The sequence below is a fragment of the Cyprinus carpio genome, chromosome B13 (genome assembly GCF_018340385.1).
Source record: "Cyprinus carpio isolate SPL01 chromosome B13, ASM1834038v1, whole genome shotgun sequence".
NCBI lineage: Eukaryota > Metazoa > Chordata > Actinopteri > Cypriniformes > Cyprinidae > Cyprinus > Cyprinus carpio.
Genome location: NC_056609.1, coordinates 4,702,151 through 4,717,047, shown reverse-complemented (window position 1 = coordinate 4,717,047; position 14,897 = coordinate 4,702,151). Strand labels below are relative to the sequence as shown.

Here is a 14,897-nt window from a genome sequence, read left to right as displayed (position 1 = left end):
TCTTTAGGAAAAATATTATATCTTTCTGGGGTGAAATATGAGCCAGGCAGATAAAAACAGTCATGCATATTTGGACATGGATATTTTTTTTTTTTTTTAGAAATGGACATTGCTGAGCTGTTACCTGTACTTATGAATAATAGCACTGAACAGTCGTCCATCCCTCCACGAGGTAGTGAAGTTGTCACAGCGGACGCCTACATAGCCTTCGGTCATCTGCTGGGACCACAGCAGAAGTCTCTCCTTAGCTGTCATGTCCTCGGACTCTCCTGTCACGTGGATCTCCGAGATCTGCAGGCAGGAAAGAAGACATGTTTTTGTTAAGAACATCTGTTATAACATAGCTTAGAGTCTTCTTTTCAAACCTTCTCTTATTTAAAACCGTGTAAAGAAATGGTCATTTTGTAGCACAATTTTTAAATTGATTTAAAAAAAAAAATAATTATGAAGCAGAATCACACCTTTTTTTAAATTAGAGAATTGCACCTTTTTTTAAAATGAATTTAGTTTTTGCCATAAAGCAAATTCAAATCTGTTCTGTAAATAATCTAACAAATGCTTCAAGAGTTCTGTAATTTAAAATGAATAAAAATACATGCATCAGAACATACAGAAAATGCATTAACTGTTTATATTAATCATTTCACCTCTATGTAAATTCATGTGAAAATTGCAAGAATGTCATTTAAAAAAAGAGATAATCACAGCTGTAATAAAAAAGACATTCTGCGCACCAGTATAGCAGGTAGCAGATATATATTTGCATCCTATGTAGTAACAAATGCTGTCTATAGTATAATAACATTGTATATAAATATTTCATGCTATATAGTATATTTATATTACTGCACATTTTGGATGTCTTCCTTATCTGCCACACCCACTGCAGGTCAAAAAGACTATTTAAGTGCAAGTATTTACACCTGGGTGCCAATAGCCACTCCATAATAAAACTGTAATCACTTGTGAGCAAGCACTGCACAAAAATGCACTATAGTACGCAATACATTTCCCCACACACAGATACTGTTAAATTACAGCCAGAGGAATCAGTGTCTGACTTCCTAATCTAATATTGGCAAATATCTGTATTTTTGCCTTTTCCAGATTCTGCTGTTTCAGAAATGAAGCTCAGCTGGTGCACATAGAAAGCTGATTCATGTGACATTTGATCAGTGATTTACCAGCAGAGTCGGTTGCTCTCTTTCTTCATTTAGAGCTATTAATAGTAGTCTCATGTACGCAGTAATGTATTTTCAATATAGCAGTGAAATATGCTGATGGTGACTAATGAAAAGTGACCGATAACACACACACACACACACACACACACACACACACACACACACACACACACACACACACACACACACACACACACACGTGTCCACTGACCATTAGAGATCTCACATGACTTCACACTGCAAAAAAAGGATTTGCAGCTCTAAAATCAAATGCCTGAAGCAAAAGCTAAGCCAGCACCTACTGATTTAAGAAAACACATAATACCACCTCATATTAAAATCAACAGCTTAATAATCATTCACAGTTTTGATAAGTGTACAATACATGTACGTGCTGACATTCAAGTCAACTCAAAAGAGTCTGCCGGCAGATGTAATTATAGCTTGTCAAAAGGCAGCAGAGCACATGGTGTATAGACTGTGGGTGTGGAAAGACTGAGATATTAAACCAAGAACCAAACACACCAAAACATGTCAGCCCTGACTAACTGCTGCCATGACTCTCAAGATGAATAACAACATTATGTAAACCCTTGGACTTTCTAGATGCTGATGGGTCAAAACAATACAGTCACAGCTATGACACAAAGTACCTGTTACATCACAAGGCAACACAGAAGTCAACTATGACCCTTAGTATCTTCTAGTGGAAAGACCAACTAAATTAATTTGCATGTGTCTCAAACAGTAAAGAGTAGGGTTGTGCCGATAGATGATAGTATTGTGTAACGACCACAGTCAGAGATGTTGCCACTGAGAATAGCAAGACAATTATTATTATTATTATTATTATTATTATTATTATTATTATTATTATCAGGCTAGTAATACTATCTAATTAATAATTAGGGCTCATTTGGCCCATCATATTTTTTCCCCTGCGTTTTTACAGTGTTTAGCTCATTATAACCAATCACACACGATTCCGATGAGATTATGAACACAACGGCCAATCAGATGCGTTCAGACGAGTCCTCGCTGAAACACGCTGAGTTTAGCTGTTCATTGCTCACTCGCTGACTGAATTTAGCTCTCTTGCAAATTCTCTCATCATAACAACGTGCGATGTATAATATTTATTAATCATAGTACAGTGTGGAAAGCTACACTGATTATAACAGGAGTGTTTTTAAAGTGCATAAACTCGCACTAGACTGAAATCTATTTGATGAAGTTTTTTTTTTTGGTTATGTAAATGTTTTTTGTTCGTTTTCTGTAGCTGCTGTTTGAATGAGGATATGTAAGCATTATAATTAGTCATTTATAATGTTTCTATTAAATTGTTATCAGGCTCAATACAAATTGATGACGATAGGCCGATTGAGCCTAAAATTGAGCATATCGCCCAACACTAGTAGGGAGCATGGCACTAATAGTGTCACGGGCCCTGATTCCCAAGGAATGCAAGAACTGATCAAAAGCATGCAGTCACTTGAAATAAAAGAGTAAAATTAATTATAGTTGGACTAAATATTTCTATTACGTATTAACTATTTTATAAAAACAATAAGGCAATCAAGGCTGTTGTATAGCTATATTCACATCATATCAGAATTCAGTCTCAAAATAACAACTTGTGAACTCAGACTTTTCTAAGAGCCCTGACTTGCACGGCCTGACCACTACAAAGTCGTGGGTTGTCATCTAGCAATTATGGCAATTACAACATGGAGTAAACCCAGATTGTATCATGAGTAAAGGGTGTATGATGTTTAACAGACCTTATTTCTTAAGTAATGTTACACAAATTGTAGCGTTGCACCATAAATGGCATCTCACGTGTTGACAGATGCTGCTATTACCTCCTGCTGTTCAGTAGAAGCATGTTTAAGATCTTGTTGGACAGTATCCAAAGTAGCCTGGGAAACTAAACCTCCCGAGCAAGTGTGGGCCCTCCTCCGCTTCCTGTGCACTTGAGTGTCCCATATAATTTTGGAGAAGCCCTCCATGTTTTCCAACTGATGATCCACACTTCTCCTCGAGGAGCTTTTTCCTCTCAGTGTCTGGAGCATATGTTCCACCGCTCCAAAACTCACTGCCCTCCTCAACTGCCTCCGCAAGAGTTTCTTTTCCAAGAGCCCGTCATTTGAGGCGATGCTTCTGGAGCTCTTGGTGACCCCATGTAGATTATGCTCCACAGTGGGCCTGCTTTTGCCCTTATCAGTCTGATGAACACCTGGTCTTCTGCCGGTTTTACCTCGGAGAACTGGGACTTCTCCGACATAGACCCCATGGCTGATACTGGGCTGCCTGGGCCTTGGAATCTCATCTTGCTCCGAGTTCAAAGTACCAACCTGACTGAAGGAATTACTACCAGATGTGACATCCTCCAGGTCATCACTCCTACAGCTCTCGACTCTGTGGCTTTTCAAAGAGTCAGTAGTACTGAACTCTGCAGATTTCCTCTTCTTCCTCCTTTGAAAGTATCGGCGTCCACGGAGCTCCTTTGGTGCAGGGCTGATTGGGGCTTTCATGGGATCAACATAACACTCCTCTTTAGAGCCCCGCACACATCCACACATATTACCCATGGTGCTTGCTCATACTAACAAGGCTGCCCATCAAGAAAGTTTCACTTTTTCCTGTCAGCTATAAATAAGTTCAGCAAGTTCAAGAGTTTCTTATCCCAGGAAATAACAGCCATCTTTTCCCCTGCAAGAGTTACGGAGGTGATGTCAGACGAATAATCCGAATATCCAAAGTGGAACAGATGATATGAATCCCTCGGAGACTCCAAATAAACTTCTGCTTCCTGTATTCACAGCCCGGCCCTTTCTTCTCACGCTGCCAACACACTGAAATCTCGGTGACCTTTGAAACGGCACCCTTTGCCCTGATCCTTCAGAACAAACACTATAGAGACACTAAAGAGATAGAGGCGCCCGGCAAGCCACAGAAACGAACACTGCTGTCACAGCTGAGGAAACGTCACAGTCCTCATATGATGTGTAAACACAGCCACCCCCGGAGCCCTGCTGGTGTTGAGTTTCCCCAGGCTGACTCCGGCTCTATGTCCTTAGCAGTCGGTGGCTGGAGAGAGAGAAAGAGAGAGGGAAAAGGGAGGGGAGCAGGACAGACTCTCATCCGTTCCCTGATGGTAACTGTGTGCCGCGTTTGAGAGCTCTGCTCAGCAAGTTGAGCCATTCGATTAGGACGTACCAGGCTGAGAGAGAGTCATGGCCTGTCATGTGGCCTTTAAAAATAACAGGACAACTTGGCATGGCAAACTGTGCTGTTTGCTCTTTAATCTGTCTCAAAACAAGAGCAAAGCTTTCAAAAGGATCACGTCCAGCACGTAAAACAAACAAACATAATCAGTGGTCATATATATGAAAGATAATAACTTATATTAGCTACATAAACTCATTTGGAGCCACAGTTGTAAAACATAATTAGCTTATACAGCAAGTTATTATCCAAATATTCATTTAAGTTTAATCAGTGTTTGCTAGGGCAATAATTACTAATTAGGCTAATTTGTTTTAGGGATCTCACACAAGTTCCAGTCCAAACCAGGGTTTACTGAAGACACACTGAAGACATGAAAAGGCGTGGACAGTTATTTCTTCTGCAAATGCATTTGTAGGTGTTTCAATGAATCATGCAAAGGTTTGCAGTAGTCAGTTTACTGGTATCTGTACGGAGCTTATAATATGACAAAACAAAGTTGTATTGTGTAAATTGGAATTATTGGCAAGTGTATGTGGCATTTAACATAGTTCTGAATTTGATTTTTTGCATCTATGTTGTTAGCAGTTTACCCACACATTATCATGGGTTCTGCTTGTGTGCGACTTTGTGCTGCTGTTGGTAGATTGCATCTTTAAGGAAATGCTCTGTCTGTGTCTGTGTTCTTTAATGTGCTCATTGTCAGTAGATCAACTGCAGAACTGTCCACTCCCATCTGTGCTTTTATGAGATTGCGCTCTCTCACTAATTTGCCCTGTTTCGTACATCTGGCCCAATATGTGCTAAACCATTTGCCACATCTTACCACTGTGATATCACAGAGACTTCAGCATGGATCCCTTAGAAGATATCTAGAAAATTCTAGAAACCACACAAGAACATACAGAGACTGCTTAAATCTTAGCAGTAGGGGTGTAGCGGTACACAAAACAGGAAAACAGGTCTCAAATGCGTTTTAGGCACACACACATCTGACAGGAGGGCAAGCCTTTGAACTGTATGCTGTATAAGTGCTTACTGTAAAGTACTTTTCCCACTAACTTTCATTTGCATTTCATCAAAGTATATCGATATCCACACAGTTCTGCATGTGCAGTGGATAAAACAATGCTGTGTTCGTTCAGTGTGCCAAGACCCACAGTAAGAAGTGCTTCCAACAAAGAAAAAAATGGCATCTGAGCATGTAAGTATCACATCTGATGTGGGTTGGATCTTGTTTTGGCATAAGCTCGATCACTTTCCCTTTATGGTTGCAGACTCTTCTCAAACTCTTTTCAGGTTGTTTGTTTTGACAGTGGGTTATTCAGCGAGACACTATTTACTAGTTCAAATACGATGCAACAACACTATTTGCGAGGGCTGCTGCAACAACACTATTAAATTGCTACTTCCTCAGCATACAAATAACATGCGCCAGGTCTTCTACTGTGTGTGGAGCAAAATAAATGACTTTGCCTGGAATTTCAAATACGAATGCTGCTGTAACAACAAAAACATTATAAATAAAAAATCACATTCAACTTCAAGGCATGCTTATTAATGTTAATACACCCTAAACACACCACTCAACTTCAAAGCATGCTTATAAAGCAAAAAAGACTAAAGTAGCAAACTACTAAAACAACATAATTGCTAATGCCAGCTTGATTCAGAGTCAATTGTCCTTGATCGCATGTTCAAACAGACAGTATTCAGACGGCAGCTGTGGATATTGTATTGATGAATAAATGCATTCTTCAAAATTTTTGATTACATTAGTGGTTGACCAAAGAGATGCAAACAATAGATGAAATTTGACAGCGAAATGCGATACTTTATTTGTTTGAAAACTGGATACTTCCAAAGAAGAGACTGGAGGGCTAAAAAAATATGAACACGGTTGAAAAATCATCCCTGAGAGACTAATGTCTAGGCAGAGCCATCAAAAACAACTCTATGTGCCCTCTAACTGTGGATCATGAGGGAACAGGCCCACTAGTGCAACATGCCCAAAGGCTCGCGTGAGAGTGACAGCGGCAGGTGCTCCGGCACGGCCCCACGCTACCTGTCAGCAAGTTTCATGAAGCCAAGCATTATTTAACACATTCTTCAGCTATGCCCCAGATATCGATTTGTGTTTTTTGTAAGCCTTCAGCCCATAGTGGGCCGTCAGGGAGGCTGGGTCAGCATGGTTTGCGAGATCGAGGTGCGGTGAAGTTGTTACAGTCTGCCGTTCCTGCATTCCCAGAGAAGTGAATCAGGAGGAGCTGTGACGGTCTGGACTCGGGTTGACTTCTGCGACAGGCTCCTGCTAAAATTTTTCAATCATAACATCACCTCAAACCAAACAAGCAGCCGAGCTAAGGATATTAATATCCTACTGCGGTGCAGTGTGTCCGAACTCAGTAGAACTCTCCAAGGGAATACTTGAACTGGATGCATTTTACACATTTGAAATATATTTTGTAAGAAAATGTGATTTTAAAAAGCTGTGTGATACAATGGGCAAAGACCAAAGTCTGATGCATGTGTGCAGACTCTCAATTACAAAGCAGCACAGACGGAAAGCAGGAACGTAGGGCTGCACTCCTCTCCACCTCAGTCTTATATACTGTACCTCTGATGCAGTTTCACAGGCTCAGACCTGCAAATGCGCAGCTGCAGCAGAACCTGTGTGTGACCTCTCTGTGAGGCAGAAATACTGCCAGAAGTTTTTAAAAGCCTGTCGCAAACTTAAAATGCAAAAAAAATGCAATTTTCATCTTTTGCTCAGGATGATTCGTCTAGCATCAGCACATTTTTTAAAAATAGTTTGCAATAAAAGCTCTGTCATTGTGAAAAGCGTGGATTTTTATTCCCCATTATTAGGAAGCATACAAAATCTGAATAATTAAGTAAAACATACAAGACAGATCTTGTGTGTGTAATAACACAAATATTTTTCATGTTCAGCAACTACATGTTGGTGCTAAATTAATGACCTTAATAAATCAATCTCACAATGTAGTTACTGAGGAAAATCACATAACTGAAGATTCTGGCACATCACAGAGTTTCATTAAAACGGGGAAATGTTCCTGCATGAAGGCATATTACAGAAAATGACTAAACACCGAAGCGGGCGCGAGTATGTGAGCGAACATGCTCTGCAGTCTGACAGATACAGCTCACCACACTCCACCTACAACTAAACAATCCTCATACTAGAACAGGAAAATGAAGACAAACTCTGAATGCTGGATTGAGGAAGCCTTGAAACCTCTAGTTCATTTATTGACTATTCATAGTTTTATTTATGGACTTTATTAGTTATATTAGAGTTATATTTACAGTTTTAACACTATGTGGTTTTAATTGACGGTTGCTAAGGTTTTTGGCTCGTTTATAAGATATTATTAGCCATAGATACTGTATTGTCTCAAGCTCTTTTCGGTTAATATCTTTACACCCTTGAGCTAATGTGTGTTTGCACAGACATGTATGACCTCTTGTGGTCAGAGAATGAACTGCAAGTGTTGACATATGACCACTGTTTCACACTTGAGGAATAAGCACTTGGAAATACCTACATCAAGCATCAAAGCCAATAAATAAACAATAAAACTATATTATGAGATTTGATTGGCTCACCTGAAAGTGCAGAATTATGGTCCATATTAATCCCAATGTCAGTTTTGGGTTTCCGTCTGTTATGTCGTCATTCCTGATGTTCACCAGCTTCACCTGAGAACACAAGCGTTATACAGTTATGATGAGTGAGATGATAACACAATCATACAGCACTCTGCAATTGTTCCATAAAGACATAAAAAATGACTGCTTATATAATGACACTTTAAGCTTTACTTATGCATTTCTTTTATATTCACGTATGTATATACACAGAGAATAATGCAAAACCACATGTAATGAAATTTAGATAACGTCTCCAATGCCTAAACACATTAATATTACAACAAGCAAAGCTATTGTTTTGGTTTCAAACACATGACTGTTTACATCTGATTCATTTACTTCATTCATTTGTTCTAAGTTATTTGTAAATGAGATAAGATAATACAGAATATGCAAGAATGTATTCAAACTTTACACTTAATATACTATGTTTTAATATTGTTTATAAACACATTTATAGATAAATATAAATGTGTGTGTGTGTGTGTGTGTGTGTGTGTGTGCATCTCAAAACATTAGATTATTGTGAAAGTGTAGAATAAGTAGAATATCGTGAATTTGTTTGTAACTTATTTCAAAAAGTGAAACTTTCATATATTCGAGATTCATTACATGTAAAGTGAGAAGTAAAAAAATGTTTTAATTTTGATGATTAGAGCTTACAGCTCAAGAAAGTCAAAAATCCAGTATCTCAAAATATTAGAATATTTCCTAAGATCAATCAAAAAAAAAAAATATTACAAAACAGAAAAGTTCAAGTTCTTGAAAGTATGTTTATTTATGCACTCAATACCATATCATGGCCCCCAAACCACAAACAACAGCATCAGTGAGGTGTGGCATGAACATTCAATTTTTTTTTTTTTTTTTTTGAGAGCTGCACTATATATATATATATACCTATATATATATATATATATATATATATATATATATACAAACAACATTGTGAAGAGCACTGCACAAATAAACTAGATCTAAACTGAATAAAAATACTTTACATAAAAGTACATGATTGCAAAAAGTCATTTATAAGGCTGCTATTAGAAATGTCTAATCTATGCAGCAATCTACTTCTAGACTATAAACAATTGTAAGAGCAATAAATCTATAACAAACACAGCAGTGCTGTATCATTGTCAGCGTCTCACCACAAGAGGGCACTCGAGGACAGGATGTTTATTCAGGGCATGGAGACTAACTACTTACTTAAGAAATGAACCGCTCCATTCATAATTTCTGATTGAAACAGCCATGTTTGAAGCTGTTGTGACCTTTCTATAACAATGTGTCAAGTTTCTACGCAGCCTGGCAATGCTACACAGACTGCAGGAATGTTAACCATAATCTGGTGAATTTGCTGATTTCAATTTTTATTATTAATAATTGCAATCTTGTGTCTGATCTAGAGTTTGGCATTATTTTGAATCATACAAAAGATCAGCTCCTTACCATGATAAAATCACTGTTACACACAGACTGGCGTATTATGTAAATATTTATAGATTTTAATGCTTATAATCAAAATAAAACAAAGCATGTGGGTTATGTGAAGTTTATCATAATTCATCTTCAGTGATGACTGTTTCTCAGCTAACCAACAAACTGAAAGCATGTTTATTCTTGGATAAGTCATTTAACCTTACAGTCTATTTAAGCAAGTACAAATTAGAGGTCATACATGGGGTCATTTGTGAATTCAGAGGTCAAAGTTTGCTTCCTCATGCGTCACGTATCATCTTGAGCAGAACTGCTTGTATTTGTCTTTTCACAGATAGACAGATAGCCAGAGTTGATTTAGAAATCCCACAGAACAGAAACTGATGTAATGTCAAAGGTTTTGAGATTTAAATGCTCATATACCAGTTTAAAAACTGGAATAGGAGCATAAAAAATAAAATCACTCTGTCTTTGTTGATTGTTTTTCTCACTGGTCTTACCTGCCGTCTCTTTAAGTAGTCCAGTGCAATCTGTACATTCTGGAGTCTGTGGAAGCGCATGCGGCCCTTCTCCCGCGGCTGTGAGGAGAGGAGAGAGAGAAGACATCAGCGCATGCATCATCAGACACGGCACCAGACACTCACCGTACCGTCAGCAGAGGAGAGGAGGAGAAACTCACGGCGCTCATGCCTGGAGATCTCAACTGCTGCACATCAATGCCTAGCTAGACTGACTGAAGTACATCAGGTTTCTAGCTAACTTCGCACAGGTTAACCCTATATCATATGATGCCTTGAAGGAACTCAAGCCAAACGCAAGGTCAAAGATGTGGAGTGGGCAGCAGTGAAACAGAAATAAAGCAGATGGAAAGATCTGAAAATCTCCACTGTCCAGCTCGGATGGAGTTTGTGGATGAATATTTCCAGTTTTCAAAGATGCCTGTCAAACTTGATGTACAGTACAGTGTGGGTAGACTTAAAGAGAAATGAGAACGATTGAGCAGATGATGGATGACTTGTGAAGAATCGTGTCGCCCTTTAAGGCTGGAAGTAAAGGACTGACATGAGTTCCATGTGTTTTGTTCACAGAATAGTAAAAATTACAAAATTTTCTATCAATCAAAAACAAAAGAGGTTTCTGTCACACGAAATAGCACTTTTCATGAACGACAAGTATGTGTAAACTTCATTATAAACATTAAAAGACCCCATGAAATGCTTAGACGGATACAGCAAAACAAATACTAGACTAATTAATATAGATAAAAAGTCATCATTCAAAACACAAGTAAACAGTCAGCAATAAAAAAAAAAAAGAAAAGAAAAGAGTGCTGCTGAAATGCTAATTTGTTTCCAGGTTTTGGCCTACAAGAATATGTCATCCATGCAGCACACTATAGGACAGATAAATAACACATAAACATATAACACATCTCTTCCGTCTTTATTTGACGCTCTAACTTTAGCACTCTCTATTCTAATTCTATTCTATTTTTTAAAAAAAACATGTCCCTTTTAGACTAAAAAAAAAAAAAAAAAAAAACACCATAAAACTGCTTGTTTTCTTAAAAAAAAATAACACCAGCTTCTCTATTATTTTTGTATTCTATCTGTTTTTCTTTTTATTTATTATACAATTAACAAAAGCAAAAAACTGAGACTTCTTACAGCACTTGCGTATTATTGCTCTGATTTTGATTGCTTCCATTGTCCTCACTTGTAAGTTGTTTTGGATAAAAGTGTCTGCTAAATGACTAAATGTAAATAAATACTGTACAATACAACAAAGACACAAACAGAATTAACAATGCTTTATGTTTAAGTGAACTAACAATTTCTGGACAATGTTTGGCTCCAGTGGATCACTAACTTCAGTTTTGAAGCGCTCAGAGCTCCCGCCACTCTGTATTGGATTTTGCGTACAAACAGCCGCCTGTCAGACACGGCTTAATGAACTTCTTGATGAATATCTTTTTTTAATATCAAGCACGTCCAGCAGTTTAGCAATGGTAGACTGCATTTTATGACAATCAGATTAACTGCTGTATGAAAACCTTATAAAAATTCAAACGGTTTAAAATTTTGTACCTATTTTTAAATTTTTTTTTTTCGGTATACCGCCCATTTTTTCAGTGTACTATTTATATTGCCATTCCTTTTCTCTCTAAGGATTTACAAATTGTTCAATAACGGGTTAAAAATCACATTATCATTTCTTAATAACTATATATCAGGCATGCATGCACATATTATCACTTAAAACAATAGCCTATTTAGTTGCAGAAAAAAAGGATATGCCGATGAGCCAGAGATGTTGTCATCAATTTTATGCCTTAAACCTAACAGACTAAACATGAAGTAAAATCCACAAAACTTTGATTTCATGGGGTCTTTAGCACACTCTTGAAGTGAAAGGAACTTGAATCAGGCCTTTAATTCATAGCTCAAGCTTCTGTGTCTTGAGAAATGACCAAGCTGGCATTCTAGAGCACTCCACAGCAACCCCAGAAGGCAATATTCAGCGATGAGGCAGATGCTGTTTACCCATCCCTGGGACCTCAACCTCACTGTCTGCAGAAAGTCCCAGAGGCCTACAGTCCACTGAGGAGGAGCCAGGCTTCTCTGGGTTTTGCACTTCAGTTAATACACACAGCAGCACACTCTACATTAGTCCTGTTATGAGGGGGCAGGAGGACACGTGTCCACACCTACCCCCTTATCCTCATCATCATCGTCATCATCATCGTGGTCACGTCCATGCCGCTCAACCGTGCATGCGTCAGCCACACTCACCAACCGCAACGTCTTCAGAAAATCACGCTCCCTTGGCTTACCAGCGGGAACGTGAGCACGAGAGAGAGACACACACACAGACACAAACACAGAGACAGGTGGACACATGAGAGATGGACAGAAGAAGAACATGAGAAGGACAGGAGACAAGGAGGAAAAGAAACAGGGTGTCATCAAAACAAAGGGGGCACTCCTCTCTGATCTGTGCTTTCCCAAAAACAACTATGGTTGCAAGTTCCGTCATCACCAATAGAGTTCAAAGAACTAACAACCATTGTTAGCTAACAATGCTTTTGGGAAACGCACACCAGATCAGTGAACTCAGCAGCCAAGCTAAAGCGCTCACATCACGGAAATGAGCGCATATATCAGTGACAGCTCCTGGAGGAATCCTCAGTCAAATCAACCTCAGTCACTCAGAGCTGTAAGTGGTTACAAAAAACATCATCATTTAGAAGTAATAGGCTATTTTCTGTCCTGTGTTTAACCTACTCATCAGAACGCTCTGTTTGAATAGGCGTGGCAGATTGTAGACTCACTGCTGTGATTGGCTAATAGTTGTGTACAGTATGTTTGACACAGAGCCGTTTAACAGGCTATGTCCTTCACAGATGGACGCTGCTGTGATTTAGGTTAAGCCCGCATAAATACTCATATCAAACGATCTGTTTAACACAAAGCAATAGTGATCACGTTATAAAAACAGTTACTCACACTTGTGGGTTGTGACATTACTGCCGCATCCAATATAGTCGGCACAGCATTGTCTTTTAGTTTCAATCTTTCTGAAAATCCTGCGTCGAATTGTGCCTTGTTTGTAAACGAATCCACGGTAAAATGAAGTAAACAGAGGACTGAGTTCTTACTGACATGGTCTGGAACTTAATTAAAAATAAAGTTTATCCACTCTTTCCTAACACTGGCATCAGAAGGAAGGCGGTGGGCGGAGCAAAACAGGCAGTGATGTAGAATCGGTGAGCGGGGCTAAACTGGCAGTAATGTAGAATATGTGGGTGTGGCTAAACATGCAGTAATGTAGAATATGTGGGCGTGGCTAAACAGGCAGTAATGTAAAATCGGTGGGTGGAGCTAAACAGGCAGTGATGTAGAATCTGTGGGTGGGGCTAAACAGACAGTGATGTAGAATCGGTGGGCGGGGCTAAACAGGCAGTAATGTAGAATCAGTGAGCGGGGCTAAACAGGCAATGATGTAGAATCTGTGGGCGGGGCTAAACAGGCAGTAATATAGAATCGGTGGGTGGGGCTAAACAGGCAGTGATGTAGAATCGGTGGGCAGGGCTAAACAGGCAGTGATGTAGAATCGGTGGGCAGAGCTAAACAGGCAGTGATGTAAAATCGGTGGGCAGGGCTAAACAGGCAGTGATGTAGAATCGGTGGGCAGAGCTAAACAGGCAGTGATGTAGAAGCAGTCGCTGATCTTCTTCTGCGGAGGCGGTGCTTATCCACACTATTACATCATAGAGTAGAACATTCTGCAAGCTGATGTTTTAGCAGACTGCCTTCAATATAAGCTGTTTTTAGACTAATGACAAAGTTTTGAGTTCTGAAACTTACAAGATGTTTTTATAGCACAATGACCTCTTTTACAGGTGCTGGTCATATAATTAGAATATCATCAAAAAGTTTATTTATTTCACTAATTCCATTCAAAAAGTGAAACTTGTATACTATATTCATTCATTACACACAGACTGATATATTTCAAATGTTTATTTCTTTTAATTTTGATTATTATAACTGACAATTAAGGAAAATCCCAAATTCAGTATCTCAGAAAATTAGAATATTACTTAAGACCAATACAAAGAAAGGATTTTTAGAAATCTTGGCCAACTGAAAAGTATGAACATGAAAAGTATGAGCATGTACAGCACTCAATACTTAGCTGGGGCTCCTTTTGCCTGAATTACTGCAGCAATGTGGCGTGGCATGGAGTCGATCAGTCTGCGGCACTGCTCAGGTGTTATGAGAGCCCAGGTTGCTCTGATAGTGGCCTTCAGCTCTTCTGCATTCTTGGGTCTGGCATATCACATCTTCCTCTTCACAATACCCCATAGATTTTCTATGGGGTTAAGGTCAGGCGAGTTTGCTGGCCAATTAAGAACAGGGATACCATGGTCTTTAAACCAGGTACTGGTAGCTTTGGCACTGCGTGTAGGTGCCAAGTCCTGTTGGAAAATGAAATCTGCATCTCCATAAAGTTGGTCAGCAGCATGAAGTGCTCTAAAACTTCCTGGTATACGGCTGCATTGACCTTGGACCTCAGAAAACACAGTGGACCAACACCAGCAGATGACATGGCACCCCAAACCATCACTGACTGTGGAAACTTTACACTGGACCTCAAGCAACGTGGATTGTATGCCTCTCCTCTCTTCCTCCAGACTCTAGGAACCTGATTTCCAAAGGAAATGCAAAATTTACTTTCATCAGAGAACATAACTTTGGACCACTTAGCAGCAGTCCAGTCAGTTTTGTCTTTAGCCCAGGCGAGACACTTCTGACGCTGTCTGTTGTTCAAGAGTGGCTTGACACAAGGAATGCGACCGCTGAAACC

At 39.1% G+C, this 14,897-nt stretch overlaps 1 protein-coding gene across 23 annotated transcripts in view; it reads right to left on the bottom strand.

The window, feature by feature from the left end:
• dst (dystonin) overlaps positions 1–14,897 on the bottom strand; it is a 156,053-nt gene that overhangs the window by 95,882 nt on the left and 45,274 nt on the right. For 22 of the 23 annotated variants that reach the window (XM_042736048.1, XM_042736053.1, XM_042736061.1 and 19 more), the window contains 3 exons: positions 10,028–10,105; positions 8,043–8,135; positions 125–291 (listed from right to left, as the gene is read on the bottom strand). In XM_042736048.1, the coding sequence (XP_042591982.1) occupies positions 125–291; positions 8,043–8,135; positions 10,028–10,105 (338 nt within the window). Of the gene's footprint in view, positions 1–124; positions 292–3,046; positions 4,411–8,042; positions 8,136–10,027; positions 10,106–14,897 lie in introns of those variants that run through there. The other variant, XM_042736056.1, reaches the window with a different exon arrangement.